The 27,472-nt window shown below is 42.8% G+C and overlaps 2 protein-coding genes across 2 annotated transcripts in view; both read right to left on the reverse strand.

Moving 5' to 3' along the window:
- On the reverse strand, positions 1-27,369 carry ANXA5 (annexin A5). The gene is made up of 13 exons (XM_082236830.1): positions 27,235-27,369; positions 26,793-26,834; positions 16,905-16,989; positions 15,957-16,051; positions 15,418-15,531; positions 10,316-10,406; positions 9,149-9,228; positions 7,278-7,334; positions 3,585-3,678; positions 2,978-3,073; positions 2,516-2,574; positions 1,944-2,066; positions 1-855 (listed from the first exon to the last, which is right to left on the reverse strand). Exons 2-13 carry the CDS (start codon positions 26,799-26,801, stop codon positions 793-795), a joined length of 966 nt encoding a protein of 321 aa, XP_082092956.1. The 5' UTR covers positions 26,802-26,834; positions 27,235-27,369; the 3' UTR covers positions 1-792.
- The window catches only part of SMIM43 (small integral membrane protein 43), a 181,150-nt gene that overhangs the window by 130,716 nt on the left and 22,962 nt on the right, over positions 1-27,472 (reverse strand). The window lies entirely within an intron of this gene.

Genomic DNA, 27,472 nt, shown 5'->3' on the forward strand with positions numbered 1-27,472 from the left:
TCATAGTTTGTGGGTACATTTTATTGGTCCTCCATATATCATTTAGTAGGCTTTTTGTTCCTTTTAATAGCACCAAATCATTACAATACATGAAGATCATGCATAGCTCACAATTTCAAAGCCATTACTTGAAGCTTTCTGCAAATTAGTACAAATGCAAAAATATAGTTCAGGTTAAAAAGTAATTTGGTTTTAGTTCTTGGAATGTCTTTTACTTCCTTTTTTTTTTTTTGCAAAATAATAACAAAAGGCACCAGATTCCTGGCTTCCAACGTGGTTTTCAAAACAAGGGGGACACATTTATACAAGAGGCACTTTGCATTAAATTATTTTACACAAAAGAGGCTGAATCCAGACTATGTTAGTTGCATTTAGTCCCCATTGAGTTAAATGGGACTTAAGTCACGACTAGCTTGTCACATTGATCTCAATGTGCAACTAGCATAGCCTGATCCCAGCCCCATGACTTCCAACTGGCCGGCTTAATCTTTTCAAGAGCAGCCTGTATGTTAACATTGTATAAAACTAACATAAAATACTATCAATGAAAAACAGGCAGTTCCCTAGAAAGGAGTGGCAATACTATGAATGGGATCCGATATGGATTTCAACAGTAAGTGTTACTATATCATCATACTAATGATATGCACATTGCGTCTGATAGCAAGGATATCCATGAGAAACACACACAAAAAGGCTGCAGCTGTAAATGCCAATGGAAAGCTTAGCCATACAAAGCGGGAAGGAGGCACAAGGCAGGAGTTAAGATTCTGGCTTTCATATCGCCGTCAGTTAGTCATCTTCTCCACCACAGAGCAACAAAAGGCCTTTTCTGTAATCACCAGATGTATCTTTCTACAAATCAAAAGACAGGGATCAAATGGCAATGAGTCAGTAATGATTCAGGGAAAAATTCTTGACAAATGACAGCTTTTCTACCGCAGGAAATCCATTTGTATGACTATCCACTCAGGAATGGTAAGCAAAAGTTCTCCAGAAAGCTATTTATTTTGTGCAACATATATATATATCTATAAATACAAAAGGAGGGAACATCTATTTGCCTTCCAATGGCAGACCAAAAAAATCATAACCCTAAACATTGCAAGGAGGATTTAAACAACTTTGATATCCTTTAGCAAATGCAGGCAAAGGGGAAGGCTCTATGTACATATCAATTAAACCAGAATACTTGTATTTAAGCCAATTAAGGGTGCAAATCATATGGCTGCGAGGAGGGAATGCCAGCAGGCATACAGATGTCCCTGTTTATGGGTGAAGAGGAAGATTTGACTCCATGTGACCCTTTCTTGCCGCTGCAGAAACCTCCACCACCCTTTGCCTTACTGATTTTTGCCTTGCATTACAGATGCTGACATACTGACATCAGTAGAAGCAAGGGAGGATGCAGCAGATACATTGCCGCAAAGCTATGAATCTGAAGGAGCCATAGGTTTCACGGTCCCCTGACACTCTCCCCACACCCAAAATGGGGGATGGGGACATAAATACACCAACATCAGGACTGGTGTATCTTCCCTTCCATTGGCAACAATAGGAGGGGGGAATCCTTCAAATGGGAGGGAGAAAGCCTGGAAATAAAAGGAAAACGCTACTCTGTCTTCACTTCCATCCAGCCACCAGAAATCCAGCAAGGCATTGGACAAACTAGTTTGCCTGCCTTTAGTTTTCCCTCCTGACACAGGACTGGGAGGTTGCCCAGGAATGGGAGCCCACATAAGCTAGCTGCCTACATGCCTCATGATGGCAGATTTCACATGTATTGGAAAGTGGACTTTTTTTCTATTTGCAAAATTGTAACAGTTGGACAGCTAAAATACAAACCCACAGCATTCCATTTTAAAAAGAAAACAGCCACATCAGTCAGTATTTCCCATTCAAAAAGAGAATGAAATATACTAGTTTTACAAAGCAAGTCCTACCTGAATTGCATGGTACAAAGATTTTGCAAAATTTCTTCTGAACGCCTGTCTGATGTCCAGCAGATCAATTTCACTCCTTGAAACTACGATCCTGATCAGGGTATCGTCATCAGTGCCAGCCCCCTGGTAAAATAAACAACCCATTAAGAACATAAATCTACTTTCAGGTACCATTCATTTCAGCTGGAGAGCATTATGCACATGCTTCATTTTTCCCACTGAAGTTAGTGAAACTAAAGGGCTTAACTTTGGCCAATAAGCGAATAGCTGCATCTGAGAATGTCACACAGAATTCATATACAATAGAGATACTTGAAGAATGTATATAATACATTGAGGATTAATAGTCCTCCTTCTTGCCGTTGAAGTTAGGAGATTTTATCACAATTGCATGAAATAGAATCCTGAATTACTGCACTATATTAATGTGGTGAGCTCTCTATAGAGCATCCAGTGCTCAGCATAAAAAAAAGTCAGGAAAAAGTCAACATTTTACCACCCTCATTTCGTTTCCAATTGGAAACTTGTCCATTAAAAAGAAAGAAATAAAGAAAGGTAAAATAAGTACTCACTTTCATTGCATAAAACAGTGATTCAGCAAGATATGCAGGAACACTTCGGACACTTTTCACTGAAAGGGGAAAAACAATCCAATTCAGCTTGAAAACAGTGAAAAATAACTTTATCTGAATGGCATGGTGCTTCACACAGAAAAGGCACCTTCCAGTATTTCCATAACAGGGCATAACAGTGAGCTATGCTACAATTCTGTGTACATCTAGCTGGGAGTAAAGCCCTCTGAACACAATGGGATTCCCTACTGAGTAGATGTGCAGATTTGCCCTGCTATCTCCTTGCGCTGTTGTGGAGTCTAGAATTCAGAGCCCCGTGTTAAATAAAAAATAAAAAGCAAGCAAGCATCACGTCTGAATCAGATTACCAAGACGCCATTTTGTTTCATTGTGCTGCTTTCCCCCCAACAGCTTGCTTGCAGTTCTCATAAATAGTGCATTGCAACTAGGACTGCTCATTACCAACTGCCAGCAGAAGCTTCTCTAGTGGACCAGAAGTTTCACGGTCGATTGTCTCTTCAATTTGGAAGCCAGAGATAGTCATATATTTGTCAAAGACTGAAAGACACAAAAGGAATACATAGCAATCATGTGTATTTTACATATTGCTTCCTTTCTGCTTTTCCAAACAAACATAACAAAGCCTACACCCATCCAAACACAATCAACATTTGGGCAGAAGAGTTGAAGGAAGCCAGGATAGTCATGAATTCAAGTGTTCAGGAAAGTAACATGGACCATTCTACTTAAGATTGAAAGTAAGGAGTGTATTATCTATACCCCCACAATCTGCTAGCATGTCAAGGAGAAATGTTCTAAACCAGGTCAAGTTCACCTTGGATCAGAACCCGGGAACCCCACACAGAAAACCAAGACCTGGTTTTTGTTGAAGCTTCCCCCTCCACCACCACCACTTGCACGTCCAGTATGATGATTAAGTAAAGGAACTCCTGACCATTAGGTCCAGTCGTGGACAACTCTGGGATTGCGGTGCTCATCTCGCTTTATTGGCCGAGTATGATGATTACAGTCCTTTAAAAAGAGAGCCCAAAATGTTAGTTTTCCTCACCCTTCCTTAAGTGAGTCACACTGCGAGTCCCCAGGATGGTGATGAACTTTTCTTCATCAGTTCCCCATTTCAGCTCACCAGCTCTAAACAGCTCCTGTTAAAATCAGAAGAAGGAAATGAAGTTAATGTTTTCTCTTCCAAAAGCAAATGTGAATACTTTACCATATTGTGAATAAAACCACCAGAGAGAGGAAAGCTTTAGCCACAAAGCCCTTAAATGTCTAAGGGGCAGTTTAGGCTTGGGACTTAAGACCAAAGAACCTAACTCCAATCTACTTAGGAACAGAAGTTTTGAACTATCCCTTATAGAACTACATTTGCCACATTCATTCTTCTGGAATGATACCTTATCACAGTAATAGATCAAGGTTTGGGGGATCCCTTGGACAAGATGCTTCAATGTCCCCTTTCACCCTTTCCTCACTCTTAGTTTCATTACTTATATATTTGTCATCTTGGGCTCCTTCAGGAGGAACGATGGGATCTAAATCGAAACAACAACAACAAGGTGCTTCATAATGAAATTGCCTCCTCTTTTAATAAATGCCTTTTGGCTGATTTTAAGGTATACAATCAATCTGTGTTTAAGTACAGTGGTACCTCGGGTTACATACACTTCAGGTTACAGACTCCACTAACCCAGAAACAGTACCTTGGGTTAAGAACTTTGCTTCAGGATGAGAACAGAAATCGTGCTCTGGTTGTGCAGAAGCAGGAGGCCCCATTAGCTAAAGTGGTGCTTCAGGTTAAGAACAGTTTCAGGTTAAGAATGGACCTCCGGAACGAATTAAGTACTTAAGCCAAGGTACCACTGTACAAACATTCCAAGGACTGCTATTTGCAAAAGGGGGTCAATTATGGTCAGTCACATATTATCCATTTCACACCCTTTCTTGAAATATGAATGATTCATACATCAAAATGTCAGTGGCTTCCCATGTGATCTAGCAAGAGACCATAAATGGTGCTTTATTTAAGGACCTTTCCGAGACAAGATGCACTGGCAGTTGCTGGAACTTCACTACTTGGGTTAGAAACGTATAAATATCATGAAGCAGGAAGGCTGCATGCAATCATCTAGCTCAACTGCTTCTATAAAACAGACCTATCCACTAACAAATCCCCAGGATCCAGAGTTTCTTGTGGCACAAGCAATTAACTGTTTAAATAAGGTGTGTCACACTGCTAAAGGGAGTAACTGTTTTGCATACTGCAAAGTTGAAGTATTTGCACGTGCTTAATGCTTCACCATCACATTATTCAAGTGATACTGGATTTGTGTCATGGCAAAAGCAGACTTGTGTCAATCTTGCTACTCAAACAACCAACAGTCCCAAAACGCAATGTCAATATATTATTTTGGAGAACCTCATTAAATGCTTCATTCACTATGGCTTTTCCACAATCCTTTTGCATGCTCTATAGAACAGGGGTCAGCAACCTTTTTCAGCCATGGGCCGGTCCACCATCCCTCAGACCATGTTGTGGGCCAGACTATATTTTTTTTTGGGGGGGGGAAATGAATTCCTATGCCCCACAAATAACCCAGAGATGCATTTTAAATAAAAGGACACATTCTATTCATGTAAAAACATGCTGATTCCCGGACCGTCTGCAGGCTGGATTGAGAAGGCGATTGGACCACATCTGGCCCCCGGGCCTTAGGTTGCCGGCCCCAGCTATAGAACATAGGAAGCAGCCATATATAACTGGTCAGGCCACTGGTTTATCTGGCTCAGCACTGTCAACACTGACTGGCAGCAGCTGAAACTGTTGTTTCAGGCAAGTGTGTTTCTGGAGATGCAAGGAAATGAACTTTTGGCATGCAAAGCAGGTGCTTTATCAGCTATGGCCCCCCACTTGTCTACCAGGGTGTCTGTCCTAGCCATAGACCTAGACCATGGAAGGTCACCAGGTCCCATTTTGTAGCGGGCAAAACATAGTATAACACTAGGGTGGAGGTGTATGCTCACTCTCTCATTTAAGAGGAGTACTTCTTGCAAAGACACACTGCAGCAGTAGCAGTAGTGTGGTTTCCCAGCTAGAAATACAGTAGTGGGATATCACAGGCCGAGTCCAAGCAGTACTTAATTTTTAAAAATCAACACCACACTGCATTTTTAAAAATACTCCCAAGGGAGGTTGAAATACTGCTGAATTTTAATTTTAATTTTTAAAGAAAGGTACCAGAATGGGAACCATGAAAACCTGCCCTGGGAGGAACCTCCTCTTGGCAAGAAAAAAAAATTAAAATGGAAAGCGATAACATTTGATGAACCTGTCCTGTGATGAAGCAGCTAAGATTACTATAATTAACTACCCAGCCAGTCTGCTCTAAAATACAGTGTGACCTAAGCGATTACTTTGTTGCTACCACTCCTTTTTCCTGTTTGTAAACCAACTCAGAGCTTGCACACACACACGGAGAACCATGGAAAATGTTATTCATCTGCTTCCCAAAAAGAATCCCATCAAAGTAATTTTACATGAATGGTTTTAGCGCTCACTCCACCCTCTTATGAGTCACCCCTAAGATCTGAATTAACACATATACTATGACACACAAGCGGGACTTGCAGCACGTTGCAAAATGGAACACCCTCGTTCAGGATACCCCATTCTTTTCCCTCTTGCTTTTCCATTTCGAATCATGGGATAGTCAGCCTTCTATAGCCATTGAACATGCTCAGTTCTTGTTGGGGTGTTGGTGGGTCCCATCTCCTTCCCACTTATCTTTTTTTAATGTTAAGAGTGGTGCAGTTGGGTTGGTAGACACGCTGGAGCAGATTTTGAGGTGTGTGCAGGGGGAGAAGAGGAGACAGAAGTCCAATTGCATCTGTGGACCCTACTGGTGCAGCGCTGGATACAACCCTATGACTTCGTTGCATGTCAGAATAAAGCACGGCCAGTCTCTGACCCAGTATAGCTGTGCAGCAGTGTAGATTAGTGCCACACTCAGCATGTTCCTACTGAATGACCCAAGGCCAGATGGGATGCAGCAAAATGGTCCCTCTAACAGGCCAGTCAAGGCTCAGCCAAACATTTTCCAGAGAGAACCACCAGCTTAGATTTGAAGAGTTTGGGACCTCGTCAAAAGAGGAAGGTGAACCTGCACCCCCTTCTTTCTGTTTGGGAATGGGGAGACCTATTAAAGTTCTTGAGCCTCTATCAGGCTGCTGGCAGTTTTCCCAGAATGGAAAGAAAATGATGGTCATGACACCCCAAAAAGTGAGGTTCACTCTTTTTTGGTTGCAGCTATTTCTTTCCCTAAAGGCACCTCGGAATGGATCATTCTGGAAAAAAACGAAAATGGTGGCTGCAAGCTTAACAGAGGCTCAGTAAGTTGCATCAAAACACCCCAGGAATTCTCACTTGCAAAAATATTCAAAATGTCTGCCTTTTACAGGCTGAGAACAGGGCTCTGAAATGCAGGGGCCCTTCGGGACCAGCTCCAAACAGTGGTTCCTTTATTCGCCAAGTTTGTACAATGCAGTAACTGCAGAATGTAAGATGAAAACAAAGGAAATAAAAATAATGGGAAGGCCTGTATTCTCAATGCACGCACAACTGAATGGGCTGCAGATCTACATTTCCATGCTGGAATTGCACCCTCAAAGTGAACTTCTACTTGCATGTATTTTTAGGGTGCTCTTTCAAAAACACTTGGGGGAAAGGACAAGTAGAGAGTCTTACCTGAGCATCTTTCTCGACCAGCGCCTCATTCACTTGGCTATCGGGGTCTCTATTGGCCTAAATAAGATAAAGGGGGGAATAGAATGGGTTCATGAATATAATGAGATGAATATACTTAGGTATAAAAATTCTGCACTGTCGAAAAAGGTTTAGATATGGCAAAGAGAAACACAAGAAGCTGCTGTATACCGAGTCAGACCAATGGTTCAATCAGTATTGTCTACACTGACTGGTAGCAGTTCTCCATAGTTTCAGACAGGAAGTTTCTCCAAGTTCTACCTGGAGATGGCAGGAATTGAACCTGGGATGCATGTAAGGCGGTGAATGTCCTGTGTGAGTGTCTGGAGGCGGTTGGAGGATGGATGGTGGCTAACAGATTGAGGTTGAATCCTGACAAGACACAAGTACTGTTTTTGGGGGACAGGAGGCGGGCAGGTGTGGAGGATTCCTTGGTCCTGAATGGGGTAACTGTGCCCCTGAAGGACCAGGTGCGCAGCCTGGGAGTCATTTTGGACTCACAGCTGTCCATGGAGGCACAGGTCAATTCTGTGTCCAGGGCAGCTGTTTACCAGCTCCATCTGGTACGTAGGCTGAGACCCTATCTGCCTGCGGACTGTCTCGCCAGAGTGGTGCATGCTCTACTGCAATGCACTCTACGTGGGGCTACCTTTGAAGGTGACTCGGAAACTACAACTAATCCAGAATGCGGCAGCTAGACTGGTAACTGGGGGCGGCCGCCGAGACCATATAACACCGGTCTTGAAAGACCTACATTGGCTCCCAGTATGTTTCCGAGCACAATTCAAAGTGTTGGTGCTGACCTTTAAAGCCCTAAATGGCCTCGGTCTAGTATACCTGAAGGAGCGTCTCCACCATCGTTATGCCCGGACGCTGAGGTCCAGCGCCGAGGGCCTTCTGGCGGTTCCCTCATTGCGAGAAGCAAAGCTACAGGGAACCAGGCAGAGGGCCTTCTCGGTAGTGGCGCCCGCCCTGTGGAACGCCCTTCCAGCAGATGTCAAAGCAATAAACAACTACCTGACATTCAGAAGACATCTTAAGGCAGACCTGTTCAGGGAAGTTTTTAACATGTGATATTTTACTGTATTTTTGGTTTCCATGGAAGCCGCCCAGAGTGGCTGGGGAGGCCCAGCCAGATGGGTGGAGTATAAATAATAAATTATTATTATTATTATGTAAGACAGATGCTCTACGGTTGAGCTATGGTCCTTCCCAAAGAGTTTTTTGCAGCCACCTCAGCCTTCTTTGGTAGGCACTGTGCATGGGCTACACATGCCCTATGTGATTCACTGTCTCCAGTATGCAGATAGACAGAGCCAAGTTGTGCATGGCTGCCATGTTGCATTTGAGCTGTGGATACTCAACAAACAGGCCAAGACCGAGGGAAAATCTGTTGGAAAGTACCCTTACTCTCAAGGATGGCACATTTGGACAAGAGACACCCATCCTGCAATAGTAACCTTTTCTACAGTACTACTAAAACTGGCGTAGGGGTTCCAAGGAGCAGGTACGAAGGAGGAAAGGAAGGGGGAAAGTCACTTAAAAAGAAAATAATAAGAGGAAATGGTGAAGATGGTCTAGGAAATTGGGACAGGACCCCAGAACTTACAACATTTATGCTCTTTGATTCATGTTTTCCTTCCACCCTGTGTTCTATGGGACACAGGCTATTAGGGGGAAATGTCTGAACTATACCCTTAAAGAAGCAAGGACCCACGTATAAACAGGCTTGGGGGAGATGAATCCCACCCCCCACAAAACATATACTGGAGCCATAATGCAGAGACTCCACTTTAAATAAAGCAACCCTTGCCTTGAACTTCCTGTTTAAGCCATCTACTGTGGATGCTTACCTGAAGAAGAACTACCAGCATCCTCTGATAGAAACCAGAAGTGTCTGAAGTTACATGATCTTCTAAGTCAGCTTCATATTCTGCAAAAAAAAGGGAACACACCCATCACTGTACAAAATGTGAGCTACTTTATGTTGATGTCATACATATGTATATAAAACAACTAGAATTGCAAGTCTCCGAAGTACGTTTTTTATGAATGAAAACATATATTACATACATTACATTGCTCGCAAAAATGTGTGTATCTGCACCAAATTGCACCAGGGCCTTCTTTTTTAAAAGAGGTTGCACTGATGTGGAAATATGGTGAACCGAATGAGAAACTTAAACAGACATTGACACAGTCGCTTGACACATGGGTCACTTTCATGCATTCAGCTATTCATGCACAACTGCCCCTTCACAGACAACCACACTGGACAAGTGGATGTGGCAGGGGCAAGGCCACTGGTCTCCTTCCTCTTCATGCAAGAGATCTATGTGAAGGTAAGGTGTGGACTGGGCTTCTGGTATTCTTCTACCCTCCCTCCATGCAAACAGTTTCCCACCCCTGAGATCAGACATGCTCATTGATACTACAAGTCACACAGCTACCCAAAGCTAACCATCAGCAGATTCCTCCTCTATAGTAGAGCTACCAGAGAGCCTATCTGAAAAGAGAAACTGCAGCACAAAAACAACAACAGTGTGAATTGGTTGCCTCACTCTATTATGCTTTGTGATATTTTCCTCCCCCTTATAAAAGCAATCCCATCCAATTGACTGTATTGACTGTAACTTATAAACAATGCTGAAAAGAGCAGCCTTAATAGAACTTTGAACCAGGAAATAAATACTTTATCTACAATAAATGGTTCAGAATAAGCCTTTTCAAATCACTAAGTGGTACCAAATTCCCTCTTTCACATGTTGTTAAAATCCTGTTCGTTGACTGAATTAAATTCTAAAGAAAATGTTGAAGGAAGAAATTCAATTATGTAGTGCAAAGCACAAGAACGTGCACTCAAAACAAGGCATTTGAAGCTTTTACAAGCCTTATTTCTCCAAGTACTGAAGTTGCAGTCTGTATATTTTCCACTTTCCTTATTCTATTATTTCATGCACAGACAAAAGCTCCTGCAAGTACAATAGCGTTTCAAAACACAGAAAAAGCACTGCTTTTACCTTCCTGATAAACTTGTTTTATATTCCGGATTTCAGCTGGTGTTCTGGATGCAAGAATTTCAGTAAGGACTTTTTCATCAGTTCCTGCCCCCTGTAATTAATGGATTTGGTTGATGAAATAATGTAAGTTATTTTTGTTCAATATACACCTCTATCTTAATCTCATGAGAATGTTCATTTTCTACAGAATTTTCTTTAAAAAAACAAAAACACCACACCTCAAACGTTTAATTACTTAAAATGCATTTGAAAGAAATTCATAATGCTCAAGACTACAAAGTTCTGCTTCCTGAATGCCACGTCAATAAGGGTACATGAAGACCCAGAAATAGAATTTGCACTGACTCACACAGGAAACGTGGCAGAGTTAAGAGCTGAAAGAAGGATTCCTACAACACGGTCCTTCTAATAAAACTAAAAGAAAATCCCAATGGGCCTGCCAAGTGGATGGTTTTCTCCTCACCAAAGAACAGAACGACCACCATTTCTTATCAGTAGTACTGCCAGATGACAGATATCCAGCTGTGGAATGGAGACAATGAGATCATGGTATTTCTCTGCCTGTGTACAGGAAAGTGTGTGCTTGAATCTGCCTCCTATTTCCTCCAATACAACCGTTCTCCACCAGCAAAGTTTATAACAAAAGCAAAGAAGAGGTGCTAAGAGCCATTAGTGGTTACTTTTATAACAGCTCTTGTTGCCCAATAAATACAAAGAGCAAATAAGCATGCCTGCTAATGGGATCAAGATTGCTTTTTTAAAGTTTCATTATAAATGAATGTATTTCTTAAGCATTCAAGACAGAAATGATCCACTTTGGGGGGTTAAACCAAGAGAGGAGAACGCCCAGCTCACAGATCAGATGTGGCTTGCAGCCAGATTTCCTCCAGCCCTCAGGTGCCCTTCTGATCACCAGTTGTTACAAACTTTTATTATTATTATTTTAAAAATGGAAGTCTATGAAGAAAACAGAAGACGAAACTTCAGCTTAGTTCATAACTCCATTCTAATTCTTAACAAGAATGAAATATATGCCTTGTTTCCTGAGAAAATAGGTGGGTGGAGAGGAGTTTCCTGAGACCACGTTATTTCACTGCAATTCCTGTCTACACTTGGGGGGGGGGGCAGCAAGCTGGAGTCTGAATCAGGAGAAGGGGCAGTGGTCAATGGGAATCTGTACCAGCCAGGAGGCAAGAGGCAGAGGCAGGAAAAGCTTCAGAGCTGGGGGTGGAGCATAGGATGGATAGGAAGAAGAGGAAGAAGAGGCAGGTCAGGCAAGTGAAAGGTCAGGTGCTTTCTCACCTGGTCATGCATCACTTGTGGGGATGATTGGGGAGGCAGGAGAGGATATATTATTTAATAATATCCTTCCAAACTTGCGCTAGCAAGTTCCATATTCTAGAAGAGTTCCAAACACCCCCCTTTTTAGATTATGCAGTGATCAGCTTGTTGCTGACTCATCTGAGTCTTACTATTAAAGATTCCTTCCTAGTAAAATCCCTTGCCTTTCCCTCTTGAAAGAATAAACAAAAGAATCTGATTAACGTTATTATAAAAATAGTTTACTCACAGATTCATTCCGGTTCCCAGACATATCCCTGAAGGCAGGCTTAGGTTACAGTACAGTGGTACCTCTGGATGCGAACGGGATCCGTTCCAGAGCCCCGTTCGCATCCTGAGTAGAATGCAACCCCTGACTGTGCATGTGCGTGACGTCATTTTGAGCGTCTGCGCATGTGCGAGCGGCGAAACCCAGAAGTAACGTGTTCCGTTACTTCCGGATAGCCATGGAGTATAACTTGAAAATGCTCAACCTGAAGCATATTTAACCAAAGGTATGACTGTACTTAACTAGAACTATTCCATAAAGAAGTTAGTCCCGAGTGACTGCGGCTAAGCAGTTTCTTCTCCAAACACATAGCAACATCCAAAATGGAGAACACACACTCACTGATAATAACATGGAGGCCGTGTGCTCCTCCATGCTAGTACAACAGACCACACCCTCTTCAGGTCACATGTCCACTGTAGGAATGTTGTACTTGACTGCGGTTTTACATCCCACACCACTGTCCCCCAGAACCAGGAGAGAATACAAAAGGGAGGAATGGAGGAAGCTTCCACGCAGACACAGTCTCTGGCTACATGCATGAAACCCATCAGTGGAAGGTACATAAACTGGTGGAACAGAGGTGGTCTCCTGTTGCTGCAACTGCTCCATAGAACGCGGACCAGCGAATAGCTGCCTAGCTGTTAGATTGGTATTGCGTAGATATCCAGAGCTGTAGAAGTGACTGTGTGTGTTATCTTTGACAATAAATATTTAACTATCAGCCATGTGCATTCCTTTGGCTAGGAAGTGACCTTGACAGTGCCCAGGACTCTAAATAGTTCTAGAGTTGCATTGCTAATGCAATTACTTAATTGCTACTTTGTATAGATGTATCTTTCTTCTAATATCTATGGTCACATTACAACTCTACAAGTTAATACTTTGAAAGCCAATATTTTAAACTACCTTATCACTACAAGCCCAGATTTGCTCTGCAAACATCTGGCTGAATTTATGGATGATAAACCATTTTGATTCACTTCATTCCCCTCTTTTCAGAGCTTACTACTCAGCATGTATTTGCAACACTTGTGAACAAAGTAATTCTTTATTCTGAACACATAGGGATGCTTCAAAATCAAGGACCAATTCATGCCATCTGTTCGATGAGTTGAGATGTCAGTTGCACTAATTTGTGCAGAAGTTGCCATGTAGCAAAGAGGTCATGTATTTGCTTTCCACCACTGTCAGTATAAAATCTCTATTTTATTTTTATTTACTTCCTATATTTTGGGAGTGCCAAACAACGTAAAGTTGTTTGAATTGGGGCAAAAAATAGACTGCAAGCCATTCTAGTGGCAAAGATGCTCGCCTATTTTTATCCTGTAGCATTCATAGGGCTACTGCTCAACTTTCAGTGGCAGACCAAAGTGTGAAAATCTGGGGCATTTGCAATGGAGAAACAGTGGGGGAAAGAAGGTGCTTAATCCTTTCCCTGCTTTTGTCCCCCGGAACCTTCTCCCACCAGATGCTTTTTAATAATTTAGAAAACCATTTCACTTTTGTCCAAATGTAGGACTGAAAGAGTGGCTTGCACCCACTATATAATACACTAAAATGAAATACAAAATGCATCAAAACAAACAAAAAAACTGAACAGCAACTGGGGCAGGGAGGGAAGAAATCAATGCTCAGTGAACATCATAATAAATAAACTCAATCAGCACTGTCTTCAATTGCTATCTGAACACACAGGAAAAGGCCTTGCCAAGTCCTTGTGGGAAGTGAAACTCAAAGGGTGGGCCCAATACTAAGGCCTGGCCATGGGTCCTTACCTCCACAGACAGTGGAGGAAAGTGTAACAAGGCCTCTTCTGCAACATGCAGACAGGGTCATGAATAAAATGACCCTTTGGAAATCTAGGTAAACCAATGCTTTTCAGCCAGCCAGGCTCCAAATGTGTGCTCGTCACCATTTACAGGTGCCCTGCAGAGGTGTGGACTCCCAGTGTGGGTCCTAGTACCCAAAACGTCATTGCAGCCTCTGAGGCAGGAGGGTAAAAAAACCAGAAGAGTTGTAAGGTGGGTGGTCATGGAGAATTATCAATGGCTGCTTTCATCAGGCTTAAAAAAAACCCACAAACCTCCGACAAACGTCTACACATTCTACATAATATAACCAAGCTGGCTTGAGTAACAAGTCTTTTAATCATTAACCATTCCATCCCTGTTCCCCCTTCTGTCAGCTTAATGATTATTATTGTTATCTCTTAAAATTAATATGAGATCATGGGCCTTTCATTTACTCAGCCACCCCAGTATGTCAACTTTCCAGTTGCCTTCCCCCTCAAATTCCTAGCTGGGAAAGCAAAATCAATATTTGGCTAGAATACTCTGCTCAGAGTGGATAAGCAACTGGAAACAGTTTATAAAGTTGAATAACTGTACTAGTAAGAAACTGTATCTTCGAGGGCTTGTCCCTGCTAAACATTATTGGATCTAACCAGACATTTGCACATAATATCTAAAGATTATTTTGTTTCCCAGCCTAAGCCCTGTGCTGAAATTGGAAAGGTGCTTACAAAAGGTGCTGAGAGAAATTGCCAAATGTGAGCAGTTTTACAGAATGGTTATCTGTCTTACATGGAAAGGCCAACAAAAATGACAAGGGGCCTGCCTTATGAGGAAAACCTACAACTAGGGTTTTTTTAGAGTAGAAAGTGGGACAGCAAAGGAGGAGACATAATAAGAGGCGTACAGGATTATGCATGGTGTGAAGAAAGTGTGGGAGTTTTATTCCCTCTCACTGATGCCATCTAATGAAATTGATGAGAAGGTAATTCAGGGCAGACAACAGGTAATTACGGAATTTGCCATCGTAAGATATAGCGGTGGCCAGTTGCTATTAAATCACAATGAACCACTAGGCCCAGAGGGAGGATGCCTCTTAATACCTCTTGGTGGAAGCAACATGGGAGCAAGTTGTTGTCTTTGTGTCCCATTAATGGGCTTTGCATAGGAACCTGGTTGGCTACTTTGTGAATCAAAATGCAGTGTTTATCAGGCAGAACTCTTGTGAACTTTCCTTGCTGGTTCCCCCATCCCTAAGAATAGCAATGCATATAATATACTTAATCACAAACTAGAACCATTAATGGCCATTAAAAACTTCCACTGGAAGCAGAACAATGGGGTTCGCTCATAAATTTTACATAGAGGGCCACTTTAAAAGGAAAGACACCTTGCGATTGTGAAATTCGAGCATTCGGCATGCATGGCTTTTTTGCACACACTCTTATGGACCAGACATTGTTTGCACTCCTTCCACAAGACAAAAGACCATTGAAAACTCAAGTGGTTGAGATGTTTCTGGAATTACTCAGGTGGATCAGAAAATAAATGAGATCATTAAAATGAAAGCAATCACCATAAATAATCAAGCAGAACGATCATCATCATCATAATGATAGGAAGACATAATGATAGGAGATACATTCCTAAAGAAAAAGGAAAAAGTCATCAATATTTTCATTTTGTGCCACTCATTTTACCTTAATGGCATGCTTCAGTGCATGGGCGTCAAAAAGCCGTGCAGGTCTCATCAGAGCAACCATCAGTCTCTCAAATTTGCCTGTAAGCTCCGATTTTAAGTCATCAACCAGGTCCTAATTGACAGAACGAAGAATGCCTAATTAATAAGAAATGCCTGACTAATGAGAAATGCAGTTTAAAATTAACCCATCAGCCATAAAAACTGGAACATCACTAGGATGAATGAAAAGTTCCTGAAGGGTGTATACCGTATTTTTCCGTGTATAAGACGCCCCCTATTTTGGGGGGACTCAAAATTAAGAAAATGGAGGGAGATTGCCCCCATGTATAAGAATATCCCTCCCCTTTTTAACATTATTTTTTAGTTTTTTAAAAACCTAGTCTTGTACACAGAAAAGTATGGTATTTATTTGGAGATGGATGCATGGAGTAATATAAAATTTGCAACCAGTAGACCTGAAGTATTATTCATCACTAAATCCATATTATACAGACAAGTGCACACAAATCAACTCCCAACCCAAAGTAGCCTCCTTACCCTGCCAAACAATGTTTTAAATTCCACCGCAATTTCCTGGCGTTGCTTATTGCTTCTGCTCGTTAGAATCTTCACAATTGACTCTTCATCCGTTCCTTAAATTATGCAAATTAAAAACAGAGTGATTGATTGCAATGATGAACATAAATATTTTGTTTATGAATATGTCAAGCATTGAAAATAGGCTACAGTACACATGAATATTCACTTTCTAGAAATTCTGTGTTGCCGGAAGAAAGTTATATAAATATCTCTCTACTTCACTATACAATTTCCAATCCAAACATATTTTAACATGCATTATTGGTATGGCATGGCTATACCAGATTTCTGCCCATGAAAGTGCCTGGTCTATGAGGGAGATTTCCATGAACTGCAATTACCTTTTTCAAGCACGGCTTGCAACTAATTAGTTCTCCAACCTCCTGCTTCAACGACATTAAAAGATAAAGGGGAAATTGCCTCTCCCAAGGTAACCCCAGCCAATCAAGAACCACTATGTGTTAGGCAACCAATTAGATTTAGTGATACAACAACATTGCATCCGAGTGGGAGCAGGAAGTATCACTCTAATTCTGATCAGGCTTCCCAATGATGCCAAATAGCCAATCAAATTTGTCTATGCTTTGACATCACGAAGCCAAATCAGTGCTTCCAGCTCACACTTTAATCAATCAGTGATGCCCTTATTTTAGAAAAACAATAATTAACTTTTCCTGAGAAACGTAACTATTTTAGAACAGGACTTCCACTGTTCGGGGGGGGGGGGAAGGATAAATAGTTACTTTTACTGGAACACATTGTGAATGATTGCTTTTCTAGGTATGTCATATCCTGCTTATGCAAACATCAGTGAATGACTGCTATGTCAAGGGATGAAGCAGGAATCCGAACATGTTGATTAACTGATAATGGTCCACTTAGTCTGTAAAACAATTAATGCCTTACCCAAGCCTTTCATTGCCTTTCGAAGGACCTCAGCATCAGCTCTGGCATCAAAGCCAGGGAAATCCTTCACAGTGCCTTTTGTATACTAAGAAAGAAACACAACATTACATTAAGGCATTGCAGTTTTGACAATATTATGATAATTCCAAAAGCAGGGGGGCAGGATCCTCAATCATCTAATCATTATTAGGTAAAGGGACCCCTGACCATTAGGTCCAGTCCTGGCCAACTCTGGGGTTGCAGCGCTCATCTCGCTTTATTGGCCGAGGGAGCCGGCATACAGCTTCCGGGTTTTGTGGCCAGCATGACTAAGCCGCTTCTGGCGAACCAGAGCAGGCACAGAAACGCCATTTACCTTCCCTTCGGAGCGGTACCTATTTATCTACTTGCACTTTGACGTGCTTTTGAACTGCTTGGTTGGCAGGAGCAGGGACCGAGCACAGGAGCTCACCCTGTCGTGGGGATTCAAACCGCCAACCTTCTGATCAGCAAGTCCTAGGATCTGTGGTTTAACCCACAGTGCCACCCGCGTCCCCTAATGGTTATTAATTATCAATTAATCATTAATCAAAAACACAATATCTAAAAGACATGAACCATAAGAATCCAACAAGTTTGACTCAATGTTATGATGCATAAACACATTTGAAAAATAAAATATTTAAAATACAAAACTTTCCAACACAAAAATAAGATAAAATCCTCCAGTCAATTAATTAAGGGCTCGACAAATAGCTAGTTAGTTGCACTTCCCAAGCATCTAACACAAGTCCCTGAAGAAGGCATAATAAAATGATGTATGTGGGTTTTTTAAACAAACAAACAAAGTTTCATGAAAGCTCATTGTTTTCTTGAAGAGAATTCATATGCCCCTAAATTCAGGGGTAGCCAACATGGTGCCCTCCACAGATTTTGTTGGACTCAAACTCCCATCAGCCCCAGCCATAATGGCCAAAAGTCTAGGATTATAGGTGTCCAAGATGGCTACTAGGTGTCCCAGTCTTCATAAACCAGACTCCTCATACAACTCTTCTCTTTAGGGACTGGGCAAGTGTTCTTGGGAAAGTTTGTGCTTTGGAATCACAATGGTTGAGGCTTCCTGCTGTAATCAATTACTGGTGTTTGGGCAAATGGGTACACAGCTTTTTGAATTTATTTACAAGGTGAAATCCAGTTCATCACCTCCTGACAGAAATCTGCAGCTTCTGTGCATGGATTTGCCTTGTGCACCAGTAGTACACATCTGAGAAGAGAAGACTAAGTGGTCACACAATGTTGGGACACCAGAATACATGCCAATTCCCTTCAAAATAATGTGAATGGGTTCCTTACTGATCTCTTGTCAGAACTGACAATAAAGATAAATGGACAACTTTAGAAGTTTCAAGGATAATCCAGACCACCACCTCATGAAATTCCTTTAAGATGCAGAGTAAACAGGAAGGGGAAACAAGGATTTGTGGTACACCAATGTGTTTGCTTGCAAATGGTCACCACATTAAGAACTCCTTCATGCCTTCACAACCTCAGATACTCACCTGAATCTATCCTAGATGTCACCCTGTGGTAATGAAACAGTTGTGTGAAGGGCCATTTCATTTTTTCGTCTGTTCCTTTCCTCCAAATAACCCTCAGTTTTACAGTCTAAACTACTGACATTGTAACAGTATGTGCAAGTTTCACAATATGGCAGTAAGTATCTTCTTATTCTTACTTGTTGGGTTATATTAAGCTAGCATTGTTCTCTGACTCCAGCAAGGAAACTCAACTCTTTATTCGCCCGTTTCAATTAATCTGCTCTATTGTTAGAAAACTGGCAAAAGGGATCTAGCTCAGAGGGCAACCATAAGTCAAAGGCAAAGACAGAGGACAAAACAGAATTGGCATCTGAACAGCAGCTGTAATTTATCTGGCAGCAGCTGTGTGTGTTATTCTAAGCCAAAGCGGAATCATTATATCCCAGTAGGATAGCTGCCATGCTACACTACATTTAAAAAAAAAGAATCTAGGCAAAGTAAATGCAACAGGCAGCATAACAACATGTCAAACATAACACACTTTATTCAATTTATTCTGGACTAGAAAACTCGAAAGACCCCAAAAGACTACTACACACTATTTTTCTGCCCCTAAATTCAGAATGATTATCTCCACATCCACTGGCATACCCTGCCCAAACTTATAATCAATACAAATAAATACTATTGTTCAGACTTCTGCGTTTCTGCCCATTGTGGCAAGGGTGCCAGTGTCCTCTAGGCCCACCACCACCATCTTTGAAGTGGAAGATTTAAGACAGGATTGTTCCAGCAGTTGTGTGATGACTCTGCTCCCTCCCAGCTCCAAGGCTGGAAGGCCCAGGGTTGTTTGACTGCTTGAGGGGAGCTGTCCAGCACCCCTGCCTTCCAACTGTTCTAACAACCCCTTTCCCTGCAGGAAAGACAAGCAGAGCCCTTCTTGGACACCTGGAAGCAAGGCACCAAAGCATCTTCCTTACAAAGGGCCAAGCTTACAAGCTCCTTGCCTGCCTGTCTGAAACAACTGGCTAAGGCGGCATTTCCTTAGCAAAGAGGAAATTTGTGACCTCCATTTTTCATATCAAAGCCAATAACTGCCGGCCTCTGTTGTTGTTATTATGACAAACTGTTTACAGATGATTCTTAGCTTTAAAATATGAATCAATAAATAAAATTTGGGTTTAAAGGAGCGTTTGGTTAAGAAGACTGCTGCATGTATACTGTCTATTGAAATCAGTTGAGAATAACCTTTTGATTAGATTATGAACTGGTGTGGAGGAAGGTTTTAAAAAAAGAATCAAAGGGTCTCAAGACTCGGAGATCAGCAAGGATTATTTTTCATCTTGGCATTAAATACCTATGAGGGGGAAAGATACTGCAGCCAAATTAAAGAGGTACAGTACCTGCTTTTTTCAGTATGAATTAATTCCCCAGTTCAGCTAAGTTTTCTGGGGCTGTCTGTTGTTTGTGTTAGGGTTACAACACTTACACTACAATCAGAGAACCTGCTGAGTATTCAGTGCAAGAGGCTGCTTGCAATGCAGAAGAAAGAGTTACACAGAGTTGGCATAAGTGTTCATTTTAGATCTTATCATAACATGTGTGGGCAAATTCCAGCAGAATGCTTATGATGGAGAGAAATACCACAGAAGGCTTGGGGAGGAGCATGCAATACACTGAAGACTCAATCCTGCATGCAGAGTTTTGCAACGAGCTTCCGTTCACACACAAGCAATCCTAGTTAAACAGCTCAGATGTTTGGAAGCCCTCCTCTTGCAAGTATATGCATGTTTAACCACTGTAATGCTAGCATTCCAACTAAAGACAGTGACATTTACTGTGAAGGAAACTTACTAGGATTTTGCTGCGGCAGAACCCAGGCGGAAAACTACCAGCCTGCCCATTAATTCATTAGCCAGGACAGCTGCCAGTATTGAACTATGTAAACAACGCTATCTGGGTGGTGGTGGGGAGGCTACAGTCTGCAAACGTAAGTGTGCTCTGAAAACAGGAGAGTTAGCAGAAGGTGAATGGGAGAGAAGACAAGCTAAGCAGTGATGTAAGGGGAGAGAAAGATCAGCCAAGGTATGTTTGAACAGCTTCCCAAGGCCTGTGGGCTGCTTTAGTTTAAAAACAATAGGAGTTATGGAAACCTGCCAGTTTGAGTGGAAGTTCAACAGAGGAAAGACTGTTTAACTCTTCCCTCTCCTGCCACTTTCCCACTAAAAATATCCTTTATAAATGTGAAAACTTTTGAATTCTCTCCCACTCCGTGGGGAGAAAAATCAACAGAGGGATTTTGAGTAGACAACAATGGGATGGGAAAGGGTTAAGCAGTCTCCTTCCACCACTCCTTCATACCAGATTCCAGCTACTTCTCCTTTTTTAAAAACATTGCAAGGCTGTCTGTTGCATAACCATCCACTTTTGGTCCTTAGCTACACCAACGATTCCTAAGCACTTACTTTTAAGAACATCACCCTTGCCTATTCATTTGTTTGCTACAACACTATTAAAATCCGATCCATGTTCTCCTTTGATAATTGATCCAAGAGAACAACTATATTCTTCTTGGGTCCCTCCAAACCAGCAGCTTGTTGCGGAATCGCACCATCTGTTTTCAGATAGCGGAAAAGAGACAACACGACCCACACTGGATTTGAAGGCCTTTTTTCTTCACTGTTCCTTTTTGCACTCCTATGCTTGCACCTCATAGCAAAGCTCCATGCTTTTGTGAAACTTGACTTGGAAAGAGGTCTCTTCCTGGCTCTCTTCCATTAGAACACTTGTGGGTGGGTGAGCGGCCAATTTATTTTGGCCAATTTGTGCCATTGCACCTGCATCCCCGACCCATTTATTATTGCTAATTTTATTGACAGAAAGAAGCTAGCACTGAGTATTTAAAAGTCTGTATTAATGTGTCCCATAACATTCTACTTCTCCCTCCCTCCCCCCCCCCCCCGCCCCACTTCCCACAGGCAACAAAATGCTTCAAAAACCTTAAAAATGCTGCAGGACGAGAAATAAAAGCAGGATGGGAAATGACCAAGCATGGCCTAGACAGCAACAAACCTATAATGTTTCAAGTCTGTCCTGCTCTGAAAAATCATTTTATGTATATATAAATAAGGTTAAGGACCCCTGGATGGTTAAGTCCAGTCAAAGGCAACTATGGGGTTGCAGCACTCATCTCGCTTTTAGGCCGAGGGAGTTGGTGTTTGTCCACAGACAGCTTTCTGGGTTATGTGGCCAGCATGACTAAACTGCTTCTGGTGCAATGGAACACTGTGACAGAAACCTGAGCACACTTTTACCTTCCCACCACAGTGGTGCCTATTTATATACTAGCACTGGTGTGCTTTCGAAATGCTAGGATGGCAGGAGCTGGGACAGAGCAACAGGAGCTCACTCCGTCGCGGAGATTCGAATCACTAACCTTCTGACTGGCAAGGTCAAGAGACTCAGTGGTTTAGACCACAGTGCCACCCACGCTAACAGGAAAACTCTTCTGAGTGTGCTCACAATATGCATGAGCCTGCTTTGTGTCTCCATGGATGTGTGCTTTGGGGGCCAATTCCTATAGGATACATACACTGAAGTGCAACATACATGCAGATCATGTCTGTTATGAAAGATAGATGGATGAATGAATCAATCATATTTTTTTTATAAAGGAGTATGAGCACCAACCAGAAAAAACCAAACCTATGGTTTTTAAAAAGCTAAATTAATGGATGTGCCCCACCCTTTCCAGCTGATGCAATATGCATATATTTTACAACATACTTTCCCTGAATATAAATAGATTCATAACAAAACATAGATGCGTAACAAGGACTGTTCAGGTTTTAAGCCATTTGAGTGACCTTTTTTTCCAAATGTGTGTTCTTGAGGAGGAAGACACTCTGTACATGAGTAGAGGTCCTTCGTACAAAATTATTTTTAAAAATCCAGAAAAAGTAGCAATGTTGGTTTAAGGACTGCCCAATTCAACATACCTAAAAACAGTACACACATCTTTTATACTGCATATTCTCCAAATGTACACACATTGCAGTCAACTCAATTAATGTCCTGGGCTTCCTTTCCTAGTATCTTGGGACAACATCCAAGCATGTAACAGTTGTGCACCGCTACTATAGAAACAGCTTTGTTAGAAAAGCTAAACTACTCCAATTACAAAGGACGTGGGTAATCATTGCAGCAAGGTGGTTATTCTAGACATTAGGTGACAGTACTGTGATATAACATTACAACTGTTAGTCAACCGAGGCTACAGCAGAGCAAGACTAAGCAAATACTAAGTGCCAGTAGCTTCTGTAATCTACTCTTTAGCATGCCTTCCCTAAGACTGAAAAATTATCTTACTTCACTTGTAGTTAGCTCCCACTTGTTCATTCCTCATAAGCCAAATTTGCCCATGCTGCTTTGAATGTTATCACAGTGCCAGACTAGATATGATGTGGAAGGTATTTGAACAGACTTATTTCCCAGGCTTCAAGAATCAGAGTAACTGCAGACAAAACTAGCTATTCTGAGCCCCTTATTATTTACTTCATTTACATCATTCATCATCCGATTAAATAATCAAGCTGTTTCTCTGTCTCATCTATCTTCTCAAAGATCAAACTGAGCTTCATTGAATTCAGAAAATGGAATGTTTGTATGAGCTGAGCCAGGTACTTCACCTTATTTTGCCTCTTACTCCCTCTTCAGAAGTTATCTCACACACATTCTAATGAATGCATGGAGATGCTCACAAATGCTGTTCCTGGGTCTGATATCTCCAACTCATATCTTCCTGTGTTGAGTAAAAGATCTGAAGAGAGAACCTATGGATATCTAGCAGAAAATGCTTAGGCTCCCCATGAAATTCAGGAAGCACAGACAGTTGGGGCTCCCTGGTCATGTGAAAAAGCCTATACACCCAACACATGAAGGTCTGGGAACAGAGCAAGGGTGCTCAATGTGTATGCAGCCCAGCTTCCTCCTGGATTGTAACCCCATGTCAATGTATTTTTCTCAGATGTTTTGTTCAGACGGAGTGTTGATTCTCATGTTTATGAATGGCAACCAACTTCTGGTTAAACCAGTGTTTCCCAACTGAGGGCCCCCAGGATATTCAAAGGGAGCCACAGGTGAAAATGTATAAATTGGGGGGGGGGGCACAGCACAAGGCTAGGTGCCACAGCGGGAAGTGAGACATGGTGAAAATAATTTTATTTTATTTTTTAATCCTGATTGGCTGGCTATCCCGCTTGGCCAATCACAAGTGGGCAAGGGGGTGGCCCACCAGGGCCTAATGCTCCTTTTTGCCATGTGTGTTTTCTTGGAGCAGTCCTGGTTTGTTTTCAGTGGGAGAGGACGGTAGCTGAGGCTCCCGTTTTGACCACTAGAGCCTGCGATCCAGAACCTCCAGGTCAGGTAATTGCGGTGGTGGGGTGGCAATGAGTAGGGCTGGGCGAGCCGGAACTGCTTGTTGCTGCTGCCAGTGCTGGGCCCGGTGGCAGCCTGGGCCTGACTCTGCAAGGGGCAGGGTTCAATCCACCCCAGCGCCTAGCCTAGCGGATCAGGAGCTTCGGATGTTGCAGAGGGGTGCTGGGCCCGCCAGCGGCATCAGCCCAGGTTTCTAAGCAGAGGTTGGATAGCCGTCTGCCATGGATGCCTTGGCTGAGTTTCCTGCATTGCTGGGGGTCGCACTAGAAAGATGTCACTTCCAGCTCCATTCTATGTTGTTGTTTTTCTGTTTCAACAATATTTTATTATGTTTCCATCATTTTTTTGCAATTGTATTTTGTATAAATTATAAAAATTATAAATAAAATATGTTCTATTTACAAACAAAACATTTAAATAGCTACCTTTCTGCCAGAGGGATGGGGGGGCATGGACATAGCCAGAATTTTTGTTAGGGGAGGCAGACTTTTTTGGAGGGGGACAGAACCTCAGATTTGTATTGATTTTTACTTATTGGTGGGGCAGCTGGCCCCCGCCCCCCTTGGCTATGCCCATGAGGGGGGCACAGGAAGGAAACAAGGTCAGGAGGGGGCCTTGTAGGGAAAAGGTTGAGAAACAGTGGATTAAACACTTTGAGCAAAAGCACCATATCACATAAAGCCTTCAGGAAAACATCTTCCAAGGGAGTCATTTTGCACAATCCCCTCAAAGTTACTGAGTGATAGCAAAGCAGCTGGACCTACTAGTGCCAGAGGGAGCTGTGTGATAAACACACACCTGGGGGCCTGTTCCAACCAGGACTGAGGCTGGGGCAAAAGCTTAAAGGCCTCTCCCACTGTGCCATGCTCCCAATCTATTTATGAAAGAAAACCATTTACCTACAACCAAGTTGAATTACAACTGCCACATATGGAGTGGCCCATTGTTCCCAGAAATTCCTCTTTTGAGTTTTCCAAGCTTTCTTAACTGGAATCCAAACATCTTATGTTGCAGATAGCAGCCCCAGTGCGAGGAAGTTCGATTTGCACAGGACCTATGGAGCCACTGCACCACGCGGATTTCTCAACTTAGTGTCATTCCCCAAAGCTGCTATTGCAGGGCAAAAAGTTGCACTTTAAACTGTTAACCTCATAAGTTTCTTCCTCTCTGGTCAATAACAGCTCAGGGATGGGGCAATTTGGGCTAGCACTATGACACTGGGGGAAATGATAAAAGGTGTCCACCCAGCCCAATATCATGATCCAAATTATTTTCACCCCCCAGGGCTGTTTTTTGTAAACTTATAAAATATCTGTAGTCAGATGTCTTTAGTCCTTCAGCTGCCATTCCTGGATACTTCAAAAGTAAAGTCTTGTGATGATACCGAAAAGTCTTCATATACATTCAGAAAAAAGATAACTTTAAGGTTTATAAAGAAAAAAGTCATTCAGAGAGAGAGAAAATGAGTGTAATGCGAAAGAAGTCTGGCCACAAGGAGTAAGTAATAGAAAACAGAGGAGGAGGAGGAAAGTGGAATTTGGAATCTTTCTCTCTGCCTGGTTTCTTGCTTCTTAACCACTAGAAATAGGCAACGCCCACTCACAGCACAAAACTACAGTGCAGGAAACTTGGCTAAAAGAATGGAAAATGGGGGAAAGTCTGACGTGGATTTCACATGATTAGGCTGAACTCACGTTGCTACGGATTCTGCCTCTCTATAAAACTCTTGGATAGACGGACTCAGATGGAATTCAGCACTGAGCAGTATGAAAGTTAAGGGCAGAAGTGAAAGTCCCTTTTATCTGTAGGGCAGACTTCCCCACCCACCAGAAAACATTCCTTGTCAGTAAGGAAGGGACTAAGAAAAATGATGGGGAAACAGACTGTCAAGGTCACAGAATTATAGAATCTCAGATTTGGAAGGGTCTCAGGTGGTCATCTAGTCCAACCCCCTGAAATACAGGAATCTCAGTCAAAGCATCCATGACAGATGGCCATCCAACTTCCGTTTAAATACCTCCAAGGAAGGAGAGTCCACCACCACCTCTTGTGGGAGTCTGTTCCACTGATGAACAGCTCTTACTGTCAGAAAGTTTTTCTGAATGTTTAGTTGGAATCTCCTTTGTTGCAACTTGAAGCCACTGGTTCAAGTCCTACCCTCCGAAGCAGGAGAAAACAAGCATGTTCCCTGTTCCATGTGACAGCCCTTCAGATATTTGAAGATGGCCATCATATCTCCTCTCGGTCTCCTCTTTTCCAGGCTAATCATACCCAGCTCCTTCAAGCACTCTTCCTAAGGCTTAGTTTCCAGACCCTTGATCATCTTGGTTGCCCTCCTCTGCACATGTCCCAGCTTGTCAACATCCTTCTTAAATTGTGGTGCCCAGAATTGTATACATTATTCCAAGCGTGGTGTGACTAAGGCAGAATAGAGTGGTATTATTACTTCCCATGATCTGGGCACTATACTTCTGTTGATGCAGCCTAGAATAGCATTAGCTTTTTCTGCTGCTGCATCACACTGTGGACGCACGTTAAGCCTGTGGTCCACCAAGACCCCTAGATCCTTTTCACATGTACTGCCAGGTGCCAACTTCCAAGTAATTAACAGAGGAAGGAAAACTTTGTATCTCTGCCATTGCAGCATCGTTTTAAAGGCAACAGCCACCATCACCATTCCTTTGCAGAGCTTACTTTGTGGGTTTTAATGAGACCTTCCCTCGATCTAACCTACCGCACTGGGATGTAATAAAGAGGGAGGACGGTTAGAGACCCTGCACATCGCCCTGAGCTCTTCAGAGACAGACTGGGAGAATACAGATAAATGAGTGCCCTGCAAGATGGCGCCAAGGCTGCTTCCCCGCCCACCCACTTCGTTAATTTAATAAAACACATTTTAATAAGGAGAAAGGGAAGGAAGCCGGGTATGACTCACCTTTGCCATTGTTTCGGGAATCGATCCGGCGAAGACGAGACGCTGCAAGAGAAGACGAGCAGAAAGTATCAGGTTGTGCTCTGTGCAGTCGCCAGTAAACTCTGGAAAGGGCGCAGGAAACGCGGGGGCGCAAAAAGGCGGAGCGGAGGGTTCCCTGCCAGCTCCCAGAAGTTCCGATTTCGTAATCGTCACGTCGGGAGCCAACGCCCAAGCCGGCAAACGTGTCCCCACGTCCCCCCTTCCCTTCAGCAGGCGCACGGAACTATCACAGACAGAGAATGCCTTCCCTCCTGCAACGATTTTTACGCATTACTTATATACCGCAGGGCTTTATTTTATGTTTATTTTAGAGCACTGCAGGAGCCTTCACTACACTTCTCCATGAAGTGCCATTACCCCTCTCCACTCCCCAACTCCTGGCCCACACGCCCGCGGAACTCACCGAAACTCGGCCGACGGGGAGCAGCGAAGCGCACGGCAGCGATTACGCGCACAGAGTGGAGGCGCCTAGGGAAGCGCTGCAGTTCTCGCTGCTTGCCACGCCCTGCGCTCCGATTCTCCCTGGCGGCCAAGCGTCGTGGCTCTTCCTGCCTGTAGCCACACCCATCCCCTCTCCGTTACCCGCGCGCTCGTCCAGGCAGAGGCTGGCTTTTCATCCGAGTCCCCGGCGGATGCTCCCG

The sequence above is a fragment of the Podarcis vaucheri genome (assembly GCF_965113315.1).
Source record: "Podarcis vaucheri genome assembly, chromosome: 9".
Lineage (NCBI taxonomy): Eukaryota > Metazoa > Chordata > Lepidosauria > Squamata > Lacertidae > Podarcis > Podarcis vaucheri.

Bases quoted from the DNA above. Each gene is read 5' to 3' on its own strand.
- ANXA5 (XM_082236830.1), bottom strand. The intron at 9,229-10,315 runs GTAAAAGCAGTG...TTTTTTTTGCAG, and splicing joins AAAACAAGTTTATCAGGAAG to AATATGAAGCTGACTTAGAA. The intron at 3,679-7,277 runs GTAAGACTCTCT...TGATTTTAACAG, and splicing joins TGGTCGAGAAAGATGCTCAG to GAGCTGTTTAGAGCTGGTGA.